At 37.7% G+C, this 22,404-nt stretch overlaps 2 protein-coding genes across 2 annotated transcripts; both read left to right on the plus strand.

The window, feature by feature from the left end:
- LOC143889577 (Thioesterase superfamily protein) lies at nt 1-8,787 on the plus strand. The gene is made up of 4 exons (XM_077393842.1): nt 1-347; nt 496-556; nt 1,737-1,881; nt 8,369-8,787. The coding sequence occupies exons 1-4, from the start codon at nt 101-103 to the stop codon at nt 8,621-8,623; spliced, it is 708 nt and encodes a 235-aa protein (XP_077249957.1). The 5' UTR covers nt 1-100; the 3' UTR covers nt 8,624-8,787.
- Nucleotides 8,788-17,393: 8,606 nt separating this feature from the next.
- Nucleotides 17,394-19,593, plus strand: LOC143889578 (FCS-Like Zinc finger 6-like). Its single transcript, XM_077393843.1, has 2 exons — nt 17,394-17,720; nt 19,192-19,593. Exons 1-2 carry the CDS (start codon nt 17,500-17,502, stop codon nt 19,346-19,348), a joined length of 378 nt encoding a protein of 125 aa, XP_077249958.1. The 5' UTR covers nt 17,394-17,499; the 3' UTR covers nt 19,349-19,593.
- Nucleotides 19,594-22,404: the final 2,811 nt, after the last annotated feature.

A 22,404-nucleotide genomic window follows, 5' to 3' on the forward strand; every position in this document is an offset into this window, starting at 1 on the left:
CATCATTGATTAACAGAAAACCAACCCTCGATACCTTCGCCCGAATGCGCAATTTAGCCTCATTTAGTCTGCAAACTCCCTCTCTCTCTCTCGCTGAATAATGGAGATGGAATGTACGGCTATGGCGAGATCAATCGTGTCTCCTTTTCCTCCAACTTTCTCTCACAAAACTAAATTCGAAGGTGTCTGTTTCCCATCACATTTCCCTCGAGGAAAAATCCCTCCTTTTTCCCTCTCTCTTTCTAACCCTAATTCTCGTTATTCCTCGCTCCGATCTGAGAAACTCACTAGATTCGTCACCAGATCCTCCTCCGATGACGTCTCCGAAGAAATCCCGATCGAAAAGAGTATATTTCTCTGTTTGATTTCATTCAATGTAGAAATTTTATTAATTTGAACTTTTATTTTTTTATAGATTTGTTTCTTCCTGTTTGTGATTTCATTCAATGTAGAAGTTTATTGAATTGAACTTTATTTGGAGTCTTGAACTGCCAGGATTTCCGGCATTTCCGACTGTTTTCGATATCAATCAGATTCGCCAGATTTTGCCCCATCGGTGAGTCAGCTTTCGATTTTTCATCACTGAGAGTGAGAGAGAGAGAGAGAGAGAGAGAGAGAGAGAGAGAGACATACTTTTGATTTGATTTGAGTGTTTGATTGGATTTTTTGTCCTGTTTTCTTGTTTATTTAATTTGAGAGAGAGGAGGGAGTTTTGATTGGATTTTTTGTTCTGTTTCTTGTTTCTTTTATTTGAGAGAGAGAGAGAGAGAGAGAGAGAGAGAGAGAGAGAGAGAGAGATAGAGAGAGAGAGAGAGAGAGAGAGAGAGTTTTGATTGGATTTTTTGTTCTGTTTCTTGTTTCTTTTATTTGAGAGAGCGCATTTGAGTATTTGATATGATTTGAGAGAGAGAGAGAGAGAGAGAGAGAGAGAGTTTTGATTGAATTTTTTGTTCTATTTATTGTTTCTTTAATTTGAGAGAGAGAGAGAGAGAGAGAGAGAGAGAGAGAGAGAGAGAGAGAGAGAGAGAGTGTTTTGATTGAATTTTTTGTTCTATTTATTGTTTCTTTAATTTGAGAGAGAGAGAGAGAGCATTTTAGTATTTGGTATGATTTGAGACAGAGAGAGAGAGAGTTTTGATTGAATTTTTTGTTCTATTTATTGTTTCTTTAATTTGAGAGAGAGAGAGAGAGAGAGAGAGTTTTGATTGAATTTTTTGTTCTATTTTTTGTTTCTTTAATTTGAGAGAGAGAGAGAGAGAGAGAGAGAGAGAGAGAGAGAGAGAGAGCATTTTAGTATTTGGTATGATTTGAGAGAGAGAGCATTTTAGTTTCTGGTATGATTTGAGAGAGAGAGAGAGAGAGAGAGAGAGAGAGAGAGAGAGCATTTTAGTATTTGGTATGATTTGAGAGAGAGAGCATTTTAGTTTCTGGTATGATTTGAGAGAGAGAGAGAGAGAGAGAGAGAGAGAGGGAGTTTTGATTGAATATGAGTGTTGGATTGGATTTTTTGTTCTGTTTGATTGGAATTTTATTAATTTGAGAGAGAGACAGAGAGTTTTGATTGAATATGAGTGTTTGATTGGATTTTTTGTTCTGTTTGATTGGAATTTTATTAATTTGAGAGAGAGAGAGAGAGAGAGAGAGAGAGAGAGAGAGAGCATTTGAGTATTCGATATGATTTATTTTGTGTTTTTATGTTTTTTTTTTTTTTAATTTGGGTTTTTGTGCGGGTTTAGGTTTCCATTTCTTCTGGTGGATAGAGTTATTGAGTACAAAGCAGGCGTTACAGCAGTTGGTATCAAGAATGTGACGATCAACGATAACTTCTTCCCTGGCCATTTTCCAGAGAGGCCTATTATGCCTGGTGTTCTCATGGTCGAGGTATTTTGCTCCTTGTCTTCACTTTTCTTCTCTTTATTTATTTCTTTATGCTTTCATTGATGAAGTTGGAAGTTTCATACTGAGAATGTTGTTATTAAAGAGTAGGGAATGTGGAACAAAATACAAGGCTAGAGAGTTTTTGTCGATGTTGCCATTTAGTTATGCAATTCTATATCTGCTTAGGTTTGATTAATGGGCTTTATTTAGTCAGTGTAGTTTGTTAAATTTAGGGAGGTCTCTTTTCTTTAGTGCCTGGGCTTGCCCCAGGCTGTCTTTCATCATAGTTAATGTGATTAGTGAAACAGAGGAATGCTTCAGTAGGGCACAAACTTATCCTAGTATGATGAGTTATGCTACTACTATTGTAACATAATGGCTCCCATCTGATATAATGTTCTCATCAGGCAGCTCCTTTCCCTCTCATAAAATAATCAACTTTCCTTAATTCGGGTTGAGTTTTAATCAGATTGATCTGGATCAGTTAAAAGTTACTTTTTACACTTTTTAAGCAATTGATCAAAATTCTAACTGTTGGTGGTGTCCATACAGCGGATGCATACATAAACTAAGCAACAACCATCTTATTTGGCTTCCCTTTTTTGTCTTCTTCATTCTTTGCTTTAGAGAAACTCAACATCTTCCAATCATTGGATCCATTCTTGTCTGGTCTTTAGCTATGGTTGCTGAACATAGACACTAGATGATAATTTGTAGTGTCTAATAAATGGTCCCAAGGACATTAGAGACTTGCTCCTCACTAACTTTAGGTGCATGTCAGCAAGTCTTTTCAAAATTTCTCAAGTAGCATTATATCACCAGAAAACTCACTCAATTCAACTCCGAATTCAGTGAAATTTAGACCCAATCGAACATTTCAAAGTCAAGTTTGTAACGATAGAAACGGAACTGAAAAAAATGAACTTCAATTATATTCTTGTGTTGATTTCAAATAATAGAGAGCTTGGCACAAATACATCATTACAAGGAAGATGATTGTGGAGATTTGTGGAGGAAAAAGATGTTGCACAAAATTATTGCAGATAAATATATACTAGTATGGGTGGGTGTGAATGTAAGAACTCTCTTATGGTAGGACGCCATTCGTAGCGAGCGAAGGCTTGGGATCTTGGAGTGATTCCAGGTTTATCTATCATGTTTTTTCTTAGTTCTTTCCCCTTTTCGCATCCCTTTCTCTCATTATTTTTATTCTATTTTTTTATGTCTATGATACTTCCCTGATTCTTTCCCTTTGATTTCAATCCACTTTCGAAATTACATTCCGTTTTAGTTTTTCAACCAACCTCAACCTTTCTCGAATCTGATTCATGATCCGATTTTAGGATTAAGAACTGTTCTTGACATCAGTCTAATCATTCATCATAACTTTGTTCCAATGGTTGCATCTGGATTCTGGACCAATTTTAGGAATAATTTCTATTCACCAACTTCCATAACATATTCAAAACGCAAGGTGATTTAGCGATTAGATCTGAATCTGAGATCAGATTTGGACTGTACATTTTCCAAAAATTGCAGATCTTGTACTTTTTGCCCAGATCAAAGATACGACGGTCTGATTGTCATCCAAATTGCTTAGATTGATCTTAGTCAAATTTTCTAGCTTATCTCTAAAGATCAACATGATCCAATGTTGGATCATCCTAAAATTCTATATTTATTGATATGTCTAGATATGCATCTTAGGCAAATAACACAATTCCCAGATCTTTGTCTTTCTCCTCCTCCCCTATATCCGTCTTACATCAAGTTCTCTTATGGAAGATAGGTTTTTTTCCAATGTATATGGAAGCTTGATTATCACAAAGCACGTGTATAGGATATCGATTCACAAATACCAACACTTAGATGATTGTTAGTTCTAGAATAAGAGTGCTTTTTATCACCTGAAGATTTGCCACGGCCTCTATTTCCACTACCATTTCCTCTTGGCAACCACACAACATGCGGTTGATGTCATCAGCCGTACAACTCCCATAGCCTTCGTGTTTTTTCTTTTTCTTCTCTATCAGATCTGAGGTGGATACTTCATCATGTAATCATTTGAAAGGAAACATTGCTTCAGTCATTTCTTGTCAAGTCTTTAAACATCAGATTGATTAGTTACCTTTTGGATCCGATCTTGCAAAGGGTCGATTTCAAAATTAGATATATCCGGAAATACAAAAGGGGGTAGATTTGATGTGGATCTCATATGTTGGAGAAGTGTAATGAGCATATTTTTCATCATACTCATCAAAATAATTTTGTTTATATGGTGGATGTAGATTGGGACAAAGGCTTTGTTGAGTTGAGTTGAGTTGAGTTGAGTTGGTGGATGTAGATTCATAAATCAGTGATTGTGCCATATAAAAGGAGTATTACTGACTGCTATGTGTCGGTGGAAATATCCCAGTTGCCTTGCAGTGTTTCAATCTATTGGCGGAGGAAATATGTTCAAAAGAAATGCCTTCGGATGGGTCAGGTGAACCTTTAGAAGTGCAAAACTTCAGTTCGAGTCCTATGGAAAATCCAGGACTACAGATTACAGCCATCCAATTGAATGGTGTTAATATTTTACAATGGTCTTACTGTCTTAGGCAGTCAGATTGTGATTGTGAATCTAACAATCTTTTGGCAATGTCTTGGCTTCTAAACTCCATGGAGTCACAGTATGTATTTACTATCCTCTGCCTGAGGAATATGGGATACAATCCTCAAATTGTATTCAGCTCAGGAGATCAATCAGAATTCAGAACAGACATCGAGATAAATACCTTCAACAATATTACATTGCATTGCAAGGATTATGGGAGGAGTTGGCATTTTATGAGGACAGTCAGTTTCACTATCCTCAAGATGCCGAACAATTAAAGAGAAGACAAGAAAGTAAAAGGATTTTTGAGTTGCTAGGTAAGTTGAATATGGAATTTCAACCTGTTCGTGAATAAATTCTAGTGGCTCATCACTTCCATCCCAACAACTCTATGCTATCCTTGAACTCGATGAGCATAGAAGACAAATGATGTAGCCCCTTCCCTCGGTTTTTAATAGGTCTGCACTGGTTTTCACTTCTAGGGGGGGGTGATAATATGAGTCAAGGTGGTAAGCATGGTTTTAAATTTCGACCGAAACGAAATGGGTATGAAACCGAAATTTCCAAAATTACAAAATTTCGGAAATTTCGGCGAAATAAATGCTTAATTTTGATTATTTTATTACTCTACCAAATTTCGGCTGAAAAAACCGGTATTTTGTGGGCCAGTACCCAATTTCGACCGAAATTTTGTGATTTCGGTTTCTGGAAACACCGAAATTTCGGCCGAAATCGAAATTTAAAACCTTGGTGGTAAGTATGGTTGACGAGGAAGCAATCGTGATGGTAGTGGCAGAGTTTGTGAAAAATCATCTTGTGATAGAAAGGGCTCCTATCATGGTAGGATTGATCATTGAGAGTTGGGATTTGTGAATCAGTGTTGAGTGGCCTTTGCGTATGTTCTGATAATCAAGCATTCTTAAATGTTGCATCCAACCCTATCTTTCACGAGGAAACTAAACACATCGAGGTGGATTGTCACTAAAGTACAGGCAAAGGAGATTTCAACTCCTTACATTCTCACCACATATCAGCTAGCAGATGTGTTTACCAAAGCATTACCAAGAAGCCAACATCAGACTATTCCTAACAAGTTGAAAATGGTAGACATTCATTCACCAGTTTGAGGAGTGTTATTGTACGTAGGACCATAGCAGTCATTTAGTGCAGCCTTCATTAATGAAACTTTCTTAAATATCAATTTTAGTGAATATAATTAAAGGGAATCATCTCCACAATTAGGATATTTTGACTTTTCCCTTTCCACATGTTTGTACTTTATTCTTTCTCCTCAATCAATCGAGGATATTTAAAAAAAAGGCACCTTGAGCCTGTCGGCTTTATCATTAATATCTAACCACAATCACGATCTTGCTGAAATACCAATTTGAGAGAAAGGGATGAAGAAAAGGAATAGAAGTGGGGAGGAGAGAGAAAATAGAGAAAGGGAAAAGTTAAAATCTCCTAGTCATAGGGATGACACTCTTATATTATAGTCACTAACAATGATATTTATATGCCATTCGATAAAAAAAAAACAATGAGATTTATAAAACTGTCACTAAAGAAAGATTGCAGTAAATGACTGATATGCCTCTAACACTTATATCGTCTAGTGAACTATAGAGGCGTGAGGATAAAATATCCTATATATGAGATAAGTGGGAAAGGGTGGTGATCTGGGATGTCAACAGGCAGCCCAAATAATTTAAAGAACCCAAGACAATTGTTTAGAAATTAGAATGCTTATAGGGAAAGAATTGTAAAAAATAATTAAAGATGATCACCCATAAAAGTATAGAAGAGAGATGAGAAGTGGATAACATCTAAACATGATGTGTACTTATGTTGTTTATGTTGGTACTTATGCAACATTTGGTAAAATGACCAAAATAGCCCTAATATAATAATTGTTTAGAAATTAGAATGCTTATAGGGAAAGAATTGTAAAAAATAATTAAAGATGATCACCCATAAAAGTATAGAAGAGAGATGAGAAGTGGATAACATCTAAACATGATGTGTACTTATGTTGTTTATGTTGGTACTTATGCAACATTTGGTAAAATGACCAAAATAGCCCTAATATAATAATTTCTCTTCAATACTTCCCCTCGACATGTGTGTGCTATCATTCTATGAAGCATGTTCATGTTGTTAATCAAGTAATGATGATAGACTATTAGAGCTTTTTTTTTTGGGGGGGGGGAATGGTAGCAATTATATTAATGAAGCAAAAAAAGAAAAAAAAAGACCGAGATGGTCTATGCAGGAGATAAGAGATCTCAAATGAAAAGGGGAAGACAACCCTACAAATAGAGAATGATAAAAACTATCTTGGAGGAAGATAGTCAAACATTTCCAAAGATTCCTTCTCCACCCCCTCATTGGCAAGGTAATCAAACATTTCCAAACATTTCCAAAGATAGTCAAACATTTCGAAAGACTATTAGACTGTACATGAATACATTTGTCACTTGTTCTTTAACTGAGATAAATTCAGCATCTTCTATGAAACGGTAATCTATCTCAATGTTCTTTAATTGAGATAGTTTGATGGCATTTTGTTTATGGCAAGAAGAAACGTGTGTCCCTGACTGTACTGTAGTGGGAGCAATGAACCTATACTCTTATGCACTCGACCTGTCTACAGTCCTTTGCCTTTTGCTGCTCCATGATAACTGACATTCATTGAGTAGAGTACAATATCCTAACACTGATATTTGTGTAATATCCATATACTCTGCCTGCATTATCCTGCTATGCCCGGTAGCGTAGCCTATGATCTAAGGTGCCTCTGATGTACCTTGGAATCCTCTTGGCTACCTAAAGTTATTCGAGGTTCGTGAAGGTATTAATAGACTTAATCCACGGCATAGGTATGTTAGGTCTAGCAAGAGTCAGGCCAACCATTCTCGTGTAAGCATGAGGATCATGAATAGTCTATTCTTTTTCACTGATTTTCTTGTTACATAGTAACATACCATTGGCTGTACTAACTGGATTGGAATTCAACATTTTCGTCTCATTCCAAGGAAGTACATGTGTCAGAAAGAATAATCTTTTCCCTCTTTCTAGATGAGATCTGAATTTACATTTGCATTCAATATGGAATTTCTTGAGCTGGATCAGGTGCCTAATCTTATGCTATTCATATGTACAGACCGACAAAAAAATCGATCTTGAACCTTGAAGTGAATTTAACTTTCAGATTGTAAACCTTTTGGTCCTCCAATACCTTGATTAACTTTGCGTGTAACAGGGAGAGATGGCCAATGGTTTTTTGTCTGATCTACATCCATTCTATCATATAAGCATCAGAAATATATAATATGGCAAATGACACAAATTACCCGTATATCTCCAATGGTTTGCTAAATTAGTTTATGCTTGTATTGACTTTGAACTTTTCTCTTCTGGGCTTGTACACGTTTATTTTGAATCCGTATCCATAAGAATGGAGATCTCAATTCTATCTCCATTTTCGTAATTGAAGCTTTATCATGGTGTTTACCTTAATACAAACTAGTGTTTCTAAACTTGGACTCGGATGAGAACTCGGCCATGGTAAAAGAGAGTTGACTTGGGCAAGTCAATGATTTTTCAAAATAAAAGATGATATCCCAATGATTTTTCAAAATCTTGGGGAAATTATGTCGTCTTATCCAAAAATCACATAAAATCATGATATTTTCAAAAGTGTTGGAGATATTTGTTACTATGCTCATAATTAGCAATGCATTTTCAGCGTCAGCACACCCTTGATTATGAATCCATTCTCACCTTACTCGAAGATATTTGCTATATCATTTTCTTGCATGCCTTGCTTTCATTGAGTGATCATTGGAAAAGTTTTTATGATCTTGATAACTACTGATAAATGTGGTGATCCAGGCCATGGCCCAGGTTGGAGGCCTCGTGATGTTGCAGCCGGAAGTGGGAGGATCCCGTGATAGCTTCTTCTTTGCGGGGATCGACAAAGTAAGGTTTCGCAAACCAGTGATTGCAGGGGACCCCTTAGTTATGAGAATGACACTGGTGAAGCTTCAGAAACGCTTTGGAATAGCAAAGATGGAAGGGAAAGCATACGTGGGAGATCAGGTTGTGTGCGAGGGCGAGTTCTTGATGGCTATGGGCAATAGCGAATGATATGAACACTTCTTGGTAAGGAGTTACTTGCATTTTGTTTTATCTTCCATGCAAATCTCTGTTTGTGCCTTAGAGTTTTGACGGTATGAGATTTATCAGTTTCAGTCAATGGACATGTAAGGCCTCCATGCCCAAAATAAATGCAGTTGTTGGGTTCTTCTTGAGATTGCTTTCATCATTCAAAAGATTCTGTTTATGGAAAACTTTTCTTGTGAAATTTTTTTTTTCTGGTTGAACTTGTTTTAACCAATCAAAAGGTTCTGTTTGTTGAATATTTTTCACATGATTGTAGTTGGTTTCTTTTGGTTTAGCTTTTGTTTTTGGTTTTTACCATTTCAAAGGTTCTCTCTATGGAAAACCCTTTACCTAGGGAACTGTTTGGATTGTGAGAAAAAAAATTTCTTAGTAAAAATGTTTCTCTCCATGATTTTGAGGGAAATGATATGATTATGAGTAATTTAGTTGGATATCTTCATAAAGCCCCTCTAAATAAAAATTGAATACGGTTGGTTCAAGTTATATTTTTTTCGTGTGTAAAAAAGTAGGAAATTTTAGAAATATTCTTCCTTTCCAAAAATTTCCATAAAATTCCTGCAATCCCCCTGTTTGGATTACAGGAAAAATATTTGTTGAGGAAATTTTTTTGTGAATATTTTTTGTTTCTCTAATTTAGAGGGAGAAATGATATAGTTTAGGGATATCATTACAAGTAAAAGGTCTCTGTAAATAAAGCTTTAACTGTTGTGGGTCGAGTTACTTTTTCATGCATAATCTGATAATCAAACAATGGAAAAGCATGAAATTTTGGAAAAGTTTTTCTTTCTCCAGAAAATTCTTGCAATACAAACAAGCCCAACTGGATTATTAGTTGGCTGCTTCTGGTTGAGCTAGTTTTCAACATTCAAAAAGTTCTCTCTCAGTGGAATCCATGGCAGACTTGCCTTTACGCATTATATCCTAACTTCCTTTAACCGAGTGGGAAACATCAATCATATGCAAATTCTCTCAGAATTTACTTTACCCGAGTGGGAAACATCAATCATATCCAAATTGAATACAAAATCTAGAGGGGCATGTTTGGTTGTGCTCCATGGTAGTGGTTGTTAAAGTATTGAAAGATTAAATAATGCCTTCTCCAGCTTAAGCTTTTGGAGTAATTGGTTGTTTCACATGGTATCATAGCTAAGGACCTGTGTTCAAAACTCCTTGATGTGAAAAATCCACATCTAATGGCCAACCCGAAAGAGGGGCGCATGTCCCACGTGTGGGTTGGCCATTAGATGTGGATTTTTCATATCAAGGAATTTTGAACCCAGGTCACAGTAGTGGTAGGGAATCTCATTATCAATATAGAGAGGAAGAGAGAGAGAATCATTATCAAGAAATCTAAGCAAAATTTCACTTTTTCTGTGGTTTGGGGCTTGGGTATTATGAAAAGGGGACCAGGGTGACACATCAGCAGACATACAATGACTCCCACATTTCAATGCTACATTAGCAGCCAGTAGGGGTGGACATGGTCGGTTCGGTTCCGGGATATACCCAGAACCGAACAATATGCAATCGGTTCCCAGAATTGGAACCAGAACCGAACCATATATCTTTGAAACCGAACCGAACCAGAACCGAACTTGATCGGTTCGGTTCTGAGTTTACCCAACCTTTATTTTATAAATTTTTTCCCATTTATTGGATGAATGAATGTAATGCATGAGCGGTTTTGAAGAGAATTTAATAAAGCCACCATGTAAGTTTAATAAACCTGTTCAACAAAATTTAATAAACCACCATGTAACGATTGAGATTTTATTCGTTTTTAAGAACTTACGAATAAAACTTTAAAAGGCAAAGCAAAATGTTAAAGGGGGGTGAATTTATCCTCAAGCAGTAAGTGTAAAGTGTAAACCATTTTTTTCTCACGGAAACCGTATTGGGGGGGGTATTTTATCCTATTGGGGGGATATGATCCTACTCGGTTCTAGGATCCCAAATCCAGAACCGAACAAAATTCTCACTGTTCCAGGATCCCAGAACCGGAACCAAACCACCAAATCCTAGAACCGAACCGAACCAAACCGAATAGGCTGGTTCGGTTCGGTTCTTTGGGTTGAACCGGAACCATGTCCACCCCTAGTAACCAGACGAGTCCCACCCAGGGAAGAAAAGGGGCCGAATATATCACTTCCTCTGGGGGGGTGTTTGGATACGTGGATTTTAGAATCCAAGTTTTAGCTTGAAAACAGTGTACAAGAGGGTTCATGATCAAGCTGCTGAATGCTGCCCTAACAGCATTTCTTGGATTTAAAGTAAGAAATCCAGGTTTTAGAAATCTCTCATGCGTCCTGCGATTTCTAAAACCTGAAAAAATGGGATGATCTGCTGCTCTCTCGCTGACGGAAACAATGGCAAGAAATCAGAAAACGACGGCTGGTCCGCTTCTTATCTTGTTTCTCATCTACAATTTTGAAGAAATCCTGGATTCTAAAATCCGCATATACAAACGCCCCTAGATGTTTTATGGCTTAGATAATGTCCGAAGAGAAAATCTATGCTATCCCAAAGAAGGGTCTAAAGACTCTTAAACACCATCGCATTTTTCACCATTGTCCTCCACCTTTGTATGTGTAAAGCAATATATTTTAAGAGTTACTTCGTACCAATGGTTTTGGGCCATCTGCATCAATTTTCACTAGTGTTATCTCGGATCGAATCCGCCTATGTCTTGGGACGTTCTGTGTTTCCATTCTGAGTACCCTCAAGTCCGAGGTCTCGATCGATAGGGCCTATTTGGACTTGGACTTGGGACTTTCCCTTCAACGCGTCCACTTAGCAGGTATGGGTTGTAGCTTGATCTTCTCGGACCTCTCCTGCCCTGTTACTGGTCGGGAATTTCACCCTTAAATGGCAGGTGGAGACAATAGCGTTTAATGCATTCTATCAAGGTCGGCCTAGGATGGTGGTGTAAGCTAAGAGTGCCTTGACTATCAGGAAATTTACCATCAAGGTCGGCCTAGGATGGTGGTGAATTTATGGGCTTCAATCCGTTTGCCCCAAACTTCATTTTTTCCTTCATAGTAGAGTCTGTATGCAGAATTGTCGTGGTCGATCAGATTCCTTCTGATCTCGAAGTTAGCTATTGTCATTGTCACCACCACTACGCCATAGTGTAGTGTTTTGTACTGCTTGGCCGCAAGCGGAACCAACATCTTAGTGGTAAGTGCATCCAATCTTGTTTGATTGCTTTCTAGAACGTGGAAAAGGATCCAATGACTCTGACTCTACGCTGAAATTGAATCCTTCTAGTCGATGAAGGTTTCGGCAGATATGCTCTTCAGGCACTTGATATGACATCGTGTAATCTCCGTTAGTAAGGGTGTCAATTTTGGCTCGGGAGGGTGTCAATTTTGGCTCGGGCTCGGATGCTCGCTCGAGCTCGGCTCGAAAAAAGCTCGGCTCGAATCCTTAACGAGCCGAGCCGAGCCGGCTCGTTAAGCTTAACGAGCCGAGCCTGAGTTAGGCCAGGCTCAGCTCGGCTCGGCTCGTTAAGGCTCATTGAGAATTTAATATATTTAAATATATATATTATATATTAATATATACAGTAAAAGGGTTGTCTAGGGAGTGAAAGGGGAAGGCAAAATATGTCACTTCTTTTTTGGAACCCCATTTGTTACTTGGACCATCCCCCTAGTGTAAAAAGAGTAGTAAAAAAAGTAAAAAACACTATATAGGGCTGTCCAGGGAAGATGAGGGGTGTAAAATTAATATAATTTGAGCTCGACAAGGCTCGTGAGCCGCTCGCTAGTCTGGCCGAGCCTGACCGAGCCGAGCCTAGTTCTAGCCCGAGCCGAGCCCGACTCGAGCTTTTGAGCTTAACGAGCCGAGCCGAGCCTGGCCAAGCTCGGCTCGTTTACACCCCTGTCCGTTAGCTATACTTTTTTTCCCCTACATGAGCATCCAATCTTGTTATGATCCAAACCGTCCATAAATAGGTTGCACCCCAAAAATCATTTCCATAGGATGATCATAACCCTCTGATCTATAGAGGGTTCGCCTCTATAGATCGGAGGGTTAGGATCATCCTATGCGAATGAATTTTGGGGCACATCCTATTTACGTTGTGCCCACAAATAGACGGTTTGGATCATCCTATGGAGTGGGAATACTGGTTCATACGGCCTCACGAATAGATGAATTTTGGTTTTCGTAACTTTTTCTGCGGGCAACTGGGTCCCGCACAAAACCAGTAATTGATGCCAGTACGCAGAATTGCTGATAGTGATTCCTCGCACGCGCACTCGTTAGAAATATTACCGCAATAGCCGGTAATTTTTTGTACGGTCGACTGCACTAAAATTTCTCATGATATTTTCCTTTTGGGAGATAATAAATTCGCACCCCTGATAGGGATTATTCGCACCACAGGAACGACATTTGACGTCAAAAAGCGTTAAAAGTTTATCCACGTTACCCTAATTTTTGACGCTTTTTGACGCAAAATCACGTTCAATGGTGCGAACTCATGATCTACCTTTCCTTTTTCTCGTCGTATTATTGGGGGGAAATTGAAATAGCCAAAAAGAAAATGAGGTCCCACACTGGGCTCTAAACCATGAACGGTCGAGATCTTACTTGTAGTCATAGACAACTTGTCGGGTATTGAGTTAGTAGTAAAACAAGGCCACTGATATACGCACAGCACTACGATGTTTTGATAATTTCACTGCCTCATCTTGTCTTTTCCTATTTAACCCAATTGTAACTGGTTATCACAATTCCCAAAAAAGCTGAGACTATTAAAAAAGAAAAGACAAGGTGAGTCAGTGCAATTATCAAAACATAGTAGTGCAAATATCAGTAGACTAAAACAATGGGCTACTAGGACCTGTTTGGTAAAATGGGTGAAAATTTTGTTTTATGCCCTTTTTTACTGTAAAATTTGTTCTAAAGTCATTTTAAAAATACAAGTGGTGCCGAATTGTTCAATGATGTAAACCATTTATCTTTTACACCATGCTATGGTTTGGATCGTGGAATTAGTGGGTCTCACATGTACTTAAGCAACTGGCTCATATATTTTCCTTGGAAAAATAAGTGTATATGTGGCATGGCCATGTTTGACCATGGAATTTTTTCCATGAAATATTACCTTACCCAATGAGAGAAGGACAATCCATAGAGGGATTTGAGTGAGAAGAGGGTAAAAAAAAGGCTAAAAAAGCACTAAAAAGTAAAAACCTCTACTCAAAAGATGATTTATTTTTCCCTGATTTTTAGCCAGTTCTCATTCTCTCGTCATTCATGCCCTCTCAAGTCTGTCCTTCTCCCACCCTCACTACGCCTCTATTACCACTTGAAAAACTAATTTTCTTTGGAAAAAAGAAAAAAATTTCATGGCAGCCAAACATGACCTAAAAGAACCCATAAAATTACGGTTGTAAGAACCCAATCCAGCACATGTATTGTATTAGTATGATACAAGCCTTCATCTCGTAAGCCGTTTTAGGGATATTCTCTATTAAGATTGAAATCCTTGGACGAGTTGTCCAAATATTGGCTATCCTACTTACATGAGTTTTCTTGAGATTACCTTGTTCTCTGTTTACCGATTTTATTCTAGTAATATTTTATCCAACAAAAAAGGTTGATGTAAAACAAGGATAACAAATCTACCCAAGAATAAAATAATCACTGGCTTGTTCTCCCCATAGCGAACAACCCACTTTTATGGAGATGGCATCACTAGAAAATTGTACTTATATGTGAAAACACAGGAAATTGGAAAGTTCAGCTTCTCTCCCACAGTATTCTTATTGAAGGGTCTCCCTCAAATTAATTATGGGGACCACATTTAGTAAACCAGACAAAATGTCAATTACATATCCCTTTGGTATTGAGCAGATAGATGGGACAATGTTGGTTTATTCAGCATCGGGCCATCCAAAGCAGTCATATCAATTCTTCTAGCCAGTATTAGTATTGGTGGTTTTTTTTATGCATCGCCATTTTCAATATTGCTCCTATGTATTAGACTTCTTATGTCAGTATATGGATCAAATAATAAATAGTCCTTTTTCCATATAATTTGTTCCAAAATACTGAGATATTCCTTTCCTTTTTATTCATAAAACCTGCTGAAACCACTGATCATGAAACTCTTCCAATCCCTCTTTTCCTGTTGAAAGTGACAAATGTTAAAGTATAAAAGATAAATAACACCTTTCTCCAACAGCTTAAGCTATTGGAGAAGTTGGTAAGTTAACATGGTATCGAGTTCAAACCTCCCGATAGCAAAAATCCACATGCGATTAAGCTTTTGGAGAAGTTGGTTAATTAATAACAAAGCAGTAAAAAACAAGATGGAGGTGTTTTTCACCTGAACAACAACGGGCGCCTTGGTCAAGGAGGGGTGTTTTCACTTGAGAAACAAGCAGTACTACAAATGGAGTGACCATTCCAGAGCAGTGAGAGGAACAAGCAAATGTGATAGATTGGCCCTTACCCAATATGAATATGAGGACGATATTTGTTTTCCTAGTCATATTTCGATGTTGTCTATTGTAGATATGTTTTAGAATAGCTTTGGATCCTGTCTAGATGGATTCCTCAAAACCATTGTATGGTCCTTTGAGTATTAATAAATGAGTGCTGCTATGGAGATTGAGAGTGGGACTGAATAAATGAAGGGCGCCCTTCCAAAAACCAGATTCAAAGGCATTTATGAAGGCAGAGTGCTCATTTATTGGTCATTTTTCAGCGAAGTGCATTTATGAAGGTCCCAAAAAGGTAGATGGTGACGAGAAAAACGGAAGAGAAATGATTTTTTCACGCCCACTGTAGGATTCCGCGCCCCACTTTTAACGTGATTTGTGAGCAGACTTTAATTCTTTTTTACGTCGAATCACGTTAAAGGATTATCCTAAAAGGGTGAAAAAAAAAAAAGTACTGAATGTGTGCCATAGTTTTGAACAATTACAGATTTCGAGTACGTTTTAAAATAAGAATTAAACAAGGAGTGAATCCTCAAAGGGGGATGGGAAAAAGACCCTGATACCCTTTTAGCATCAATAGAATTTTTCTTTTTCATTACTGCCCATTAAATGACGCGCTTCACAAGGCTTCTTTTTGTTCGTCTGAATGTGTATTTGAACCAATAGAACCTTGGGTTCGTTTTTATCTTGGCCGTCGGAAATCAAATAACTAGAGACAGATGGATGCTTGACAAGTGTTGAAATTTTTTTTGGAACGCTGGCGCCTCTATACACAGCCGTTTGGATTTTAAATCTTTCTTTGAACCCAGAGTCCATTGAGTTCTTTTAAATCTTAGCCGTCGCTAATATGCATAGACGATCGGATGCATAACACATGGACATCAACATAGAACGGTGGATGTCTTCTAATAATACAACCTCTATGTATGAGATTCAGCTGGCGTACCCATTAGTACACTCTATTTCCCCTTACACCCTATTTTCGTTGGCGTACCCCTTGATATTCCGGCGACGTTCTCTAGAATCTAGCGGCGTATTCGATATTCCGGCGGCATACTCAATATGTTTAGAATAAATGTTTGAACTTAGAAATTTCGGCGGCGTACTCGATAGTCCGGCAGCGTACACCCTATTTCCGTTGGCGTACTCCTTGATATTCCGGCGGCATTCTATAGAATCAGGCGGCGTACTCGTATTCGATATTCCTGTGGCGTACTCGATATGTTTGGAACACATGTTTGAACCCAGAAAATCTGACAGCGTACTCAATATTCCGGCGGCGTACTCTAAAATCCAAACGCGTACTTGATATCTTTGAACGATGGGTGTTTCTTGAATCCAACGGCGTACTTGATATTCTGGTACTCAAGAATTTGGCGGCGTTCTAAGCCAAAAGAGACGTGGGAAATAATAAAATGTTAAATAACGTCGTCGTTCTAAGCCAAAAGAAACGTTAGCCTTTATTATCCAAAAGATATGCATGCACTCCGTGAAAAGTGAGCAACTTCAACGTTTTTTGATGATAATGATTGACGTTCTCATCCATCGGGAAGGGCAACATACGAGGACTCTGTCATAAGGGTATTGGGGTCTTTTTCCCACCCCTTTTTGAAGAATCACCCGTGTTTAATTCTTGTTTTAAAAGGTACGCTAAATCCGTAATTGCTCAAAACTATGGCATGCATACCGCACTTTTCTCCTTGAAAAAAAAAATCATTACCCAAACCGAACAGCCTTGACTTTGCTGAAACTGACCAATAGAGGCACCCTTGAAGCTGTTTTTTGCAAGGACGACCTTCATTCTATCATTCCTTCTAAAATAATAATAACAATTACGGATGCAACTCGGGTCGGTCGGGTTGAGGCCAACCCGAACCTGACCCGACCCGAGTTCCAACCTGACGAGGTTCAACCCGACCTGACCTGAGGAACCCTTTTTGCCAACCCGAGTTCAACCTGAGATTTTAAGCTTAAAAAATAAAAAAAATTATTAAAAATGTCGGGTTGACTCAGGTCGGGTTGCCCAAGCCCTCAACCCGACCCGACCTGAACTCAATCCAACCCCACTTTTTTCCTGGTTGAGCCCGCCCATGTTGCACCCTAATTGTTTTATTAACAATGCGCGCATGAGAGACTGAGAGATAGAGAGAGTAACCGGCTGCGCCGGTGATTTGGTCATTTTACAATTACAGCAAGTAGGGGAGCGGAAGAGGATATATAGGGGAGGCAAAAATAGAAAGTGACGTGTGCTACTAGTAGCTGAACGGTCCACATTCTTTGCTTAAATTTCTCAAACCTCTCCTCTTCAATTAAACACCAAATCTCTCTCTCTCTCTCCCTCTCTCCCTCTCTGCATCAGAGCTCAAAGAGCAGAAAAAAGAGTCTATGATGTTGGGAAAGCGCCCTCGTCCACACATGAGAAGAACCACAAGCATGAAGGAATTCACCGTAGATCTCCCTCCCATCGATCCATCTCCACCGTTCATTACGTACACACCCAAAGAAAGTCATAAGCCCACCCCAGAAATAGTAACATCTCATTTCTTGAGAGCTTGTGGCCTCTGCAAGCGCCGGTTAGCTCCTGGCCGTGATATCTACATGTATAGGTACCCCCCTTATTTTGTTAAATACACACCCTTCTCTATTCCCACCTTCTACTTACAACAATTTTCTTCTTTGTATAGTCCAATATTTTTCATAAAGTACTGAGCTATACACACATTAGGATGATCCAAACCGTCCATTTAAGGGACCGCAACTTAAATAGGTTGTGCCCCAAAAATTATTTCCATAGAATGATCCTAGCCCTCTGATCTATAGAGGTACTATTATGAAAACTTCGTTAGATCGGAAGGTTGGGATCATCCCATGGGAATGATTTTTTGGGCACAACCTATTTACGTTTTGGCCCATCGAATGGGCGGTTTGGATCATCCTATGGTGTGGGTCGTACAGTAATTTTTGAAAAATAAAGGACTATGTGGGCTTACACCATAAAAAATCTTTGTTCTGGGATATTATATTTTTTCTAATTTCACCCATTTGGTTTATTCTGTTTTTTTCCTTTGGAAAATGGATTTTCTTCTTTCTACTGTTTACTGTTTCTGATATTTATGATGAGGTTTCTTTGTTTTGATTTTTCTCCTTTTGTTTTCTTGTTTGTTTTTTCTCCTTTCCTTTTCATAAAGAACAAAGCCATGTAAGGATAAATCAAAGAGGGTTTACTTATATGCCCTCCTGTTTTGCTTGCCATCTCTCTTTACACAGAGAAGAAAGCTATAATTGTAAAATAATTGTAGAAGTTCCTGCCATTGTTTGTAAAGGAAGCTGATCATTTTTCTTCTTTTTTTTTATCTTAAGTCCTTCCTCTTCCATTTTTTTTAATAACTCCATGCTTAGCGGTTGACAGACTCTTTTCATTTTTACCATTTCTGTGACATTGTGACACTAGACTGAAATTTAGGCTGAAATTTTCTTTGCTCTTTTATTCAAAATTGACTAGTTTAGTGGAAATTTTCTAAGATTCCAAATTTCCTTCCTATTTTTTAACTTCTCTTGCACATTTATGAATCCAGACCATGTAAAAGCTGTTTTGATTGGGATTTGCTAGCGTCCATCGCAGAAGGTATTTCGCAGATGGCCTGTTGCATGTGAGAGCAGCCACATCATGAATGAAGACAGAATCTGCTGAAAAGTGAGCCTGGCTGCTCTCACATGCAACAAGCCATCCGTGAAATGCCTTCTGCCATGGACGCTAGAAAAACCCGTTTCGAATATGTTCGTATTTATTTACTCCATAAATTTTTTAGTTATTTTCCAATTTTTCTGACCCATTTGTTGTTAATTCCTGGAAAATATAACTATTTGCTCTCCAATCTTTCATTTTCCATTTAACCCATTTGTTCCTTTCTTTTATTTTCTAGGGGCGATTTTCAATATGGTAGTATTTATTTACTCTATAAAGTTTTTTGTTATTTTCTGACCCATTCTGTTCTTAATTCTTGGAAAATATAATTCCATGCTCTCTAATCTTTCATTTTCCATCTAACCCAATTGTTCTTTTCTTTTATTTTCTAGGGGTGATACCGCCTTTTGCAGTTTAGAGTGCAGACAACAGCAAATGAATCAAGATGAGAGAAAAGAGAAGTGTTCATTTTCATCCATTGTGAAAGAAGCTTCTTCAACCGCAGGATCCGAAGCTTCGAGCAATGGCGAAAGGGTAGCAGCTGCCTAAGAGAACTAAACAAATCTTTGTGAAAAAACCGTTCATATGAAAAATCCAATGTTGTGGCTTGTATGCAAAATCAAAGCTTTAAATCAACTCTGTTAATTATTTCATGTAAAAGGACTTCAATTCCATGAGGAACATCAGGCATATACATATTAGATGATGAACTTCTTCCTACTTTTTTTCTTATTATATGGGAGAAAATGGCGGATCATCTGGTCTTACTCTTGGGTTTCAAGAGATTTCTATCATTTTCTATTTATTTCTCTTGTACTTTGGTTTTGACCCAGTGAGAATACCACAAGCTCTATAATGGATGGTGACATGGTGTTCCCATGACCATGGAATATAGTAAACAAAAAAAAACAAGGAAATTTCTTCTTATTTTGTATTCAATGAAGCTTAATTTCACTGCTTGACATGTAAAGGATCTTATTTTCTACCATTTCAATGTCATAAAAATGGCAATAAACATTGGTGGAAAAATGGCAGAAGTAGAACTGAAAATTCATTAGAAAAATTACCAATGCTATATATGACAAAAGAATAAAATTTTACTGAGTTAGTCCTAAAGAGGGAGATGTAAAATCAATTTTTATAACAGTAATTTATAGAGCTCTTGAAAAGGATTGGTGTATCTTTGAGTTGTATATTTTTCTGGGTCAGTAATAGATCAATTTAAACTTATGTCACTTCCACCCAATTGCAATAAAGGGTTTCATTTTAATAATTGAGTACTCAGTATTAGGGTCCAAGCTATTAATTAAATAAGCTGAGTTTTATACTTCTGGCAGAGGAGACTCCATGAAATTTTGTTTTATGCCCTTTTTTACTGTAAAATTTGTTCTAAAGTCATTTTAAAAATACAAGTGGTGCCGAATTGTTCAATGATGTAAACCATTTATCTTTTACACCATGCTATGGTTTGGATCGTGGAATTAGTGGGTCTCACATGTACTTAAGCAACTGGCTCATATATTTTCCTTGGAAAAATAAGTGTATATGTGGCATGGCCATGTTTGACCATGGAATTTTTTCCATGAAATATTACCTTACCCAATGAGAGAAGGACAATCCATAGAGGGATTTGAGTGAGAAGAGGGTAAAAAAAAGGCTAAAAAAGCACTAAAAAGTAAAAACCTGTACTCAAAAGATGATTTATTTTTCCCTGATTTTTAGCCAGTTCTCATTCTCTCGTCATTCATGCCCTCTCAAGTCTGTCCTTCTCCCACCCTCACTACGCCTCTATTACCACTTGAAAAACTAATTTTCTTTGGAAAAAAGAAAAAAATTTCATGGCAGCCAAACATGACCTAAAAGAACCCATAAAATTACGGTTGTAAGAACCCAATCCAGCACATGTATTGTATTAGTATGATACAAGCCTTCATCTCGTAAGCCGTTTTAGGGATATTCTCTATTAAGATTGAAATCCTTGGACGAGTTGTCCAAATATTGGCTATCCTACTTACATGAGTTTTCTTGAGATTACCTTGTTCTCTGTTTACCGATTTTATTCTAGTAATATTTTATCCAACAAAAAAGGTTGATGTAAAACAAGGATAACAAATCTACCCAAGAATAAAATAATCACTGGCTTGTTCTCCCCATAGCGAACAACCCACTTTTATGGAGATGGCATCACTAGAAAATTGTACTTATATGTGAAAACACAGGAAATTGGAAAGTTCAGCTTCTCTCCCACAGTATTCTTATTGAAGGGTCTCCCTCAAATTAATTATGGGGACCACATTTAGTAAACCAGACAAAATGTCAATTACATATCCCTTTGGTATTGAGCAGATAGATGGGACAATGTTGGTTTATTCAGCATCGGGCCATCCAAAGCAGTCATATCAATTCTTCTAGCCAGTATTAGTATTGGTGGTTTTTTTTATGCATCGCCATTTTCAATATTGCTCCTATGTATTAGACTTCTTATGTCAGTATATGGATCAAATAATAAATAGTCCTTTTTCCATATAATTTGTTCCAAAATACTGAGATATTCCTTTCCTTTTTATTCATAAAACCTGCTGAAACCACTGATCATGAAACTCTTCCAATCCCTCTTTTCCTGTTGAAAGTGACAAATGTTAAAGTATAAAAGATAAATAACACCTTTCTCCAACAGCTTAAGCTATTGGAGAAGTTGGTAAGTTAACATGGTATCGAGTTCAAACCTCCCGATAGCAAAAATCCACATGCGATTAAGCTTTTGGAGAAGTTGGTTAATTAATAACAAAGCAGTAAAAAACAAGATGGAGGTGTTTTTCACCTGAACAACAACGGGCGCCTTGGTCAAGGAGGGGTGTTTTCACTTGAGAAACAAGCAGTACTACAAATGGAGTGACCATTCCAGAGCAGTGAGAGGAACAAGCAAATGTGATAGATTGGCCCTTACCCAATATGAATATGAGGACGATATTTGTTTTCCTAGTCATATTTCGATGTTGTCTATTGTAGATATGTTTTAGAATAGCTTTGGATCCTGTCTAGATGGATTCCTCAAAACCATTGTATGGTCCTTTGAGTATTAATAAATGAGTGCTGCTATGGAGATTGAGAGTGGGACTGAATAAATGAAGGGCGCCCTTCCAAAAACCAGATTCAAAGGCATTTATGAAGGCAGAGTGCTCATTTATTGGTCATTTTTCAGCGAAGTGCATTTATGAAGGTCCCAAAAAGGTAGATGGTGACGAGAAAAACGGAAGAGAAATGATTTTTTCACGCCCACTGTAGGATTCCGCGCCCCACTTTTAACGTGATTTGTGAGCAGACTTTAATTCTTTTTTACGTCGAATCACGTTAAAGGATTATCCTAAAAGGGCGAAAAAAAAAAAAGTACTGAATGTGTGCCATAGTTTTGAACAATTACAGATTTCGAGTACGTTTTAAAATAAGAATTAAACAAGGAGTGAATCCTCAAAGGGGGATGGGAAAAAGACCCTGATACCCTTTTAGCATCAATAGAATTTTTCTTTTTCATTACTGCCCATTAAATGACGCGCTTCACAAGGCTTCTTTTTGTTCGTCTGAATGTGTATTTGGACCAATAGAAC

The sequence above is a fragment of the Tasmannia lanceolata genome, unplaced genomic scaffold, assembly GCF_043159265.1.
Source record: "Tasmannia lanceolata isolate RefF3 unplaced genomic scaffold, GAP_Taslan_0.1 ptg000013l, whole genome shotgun sequence".
Classification (NCBI taxonomy): domain Eukaryota; kingdom Viridiplantae; phylum Streptophyta; class Magnoliopsida; order Canellales; family Winteraceae; genus Tasmannia; species Tasmannia lanceolata.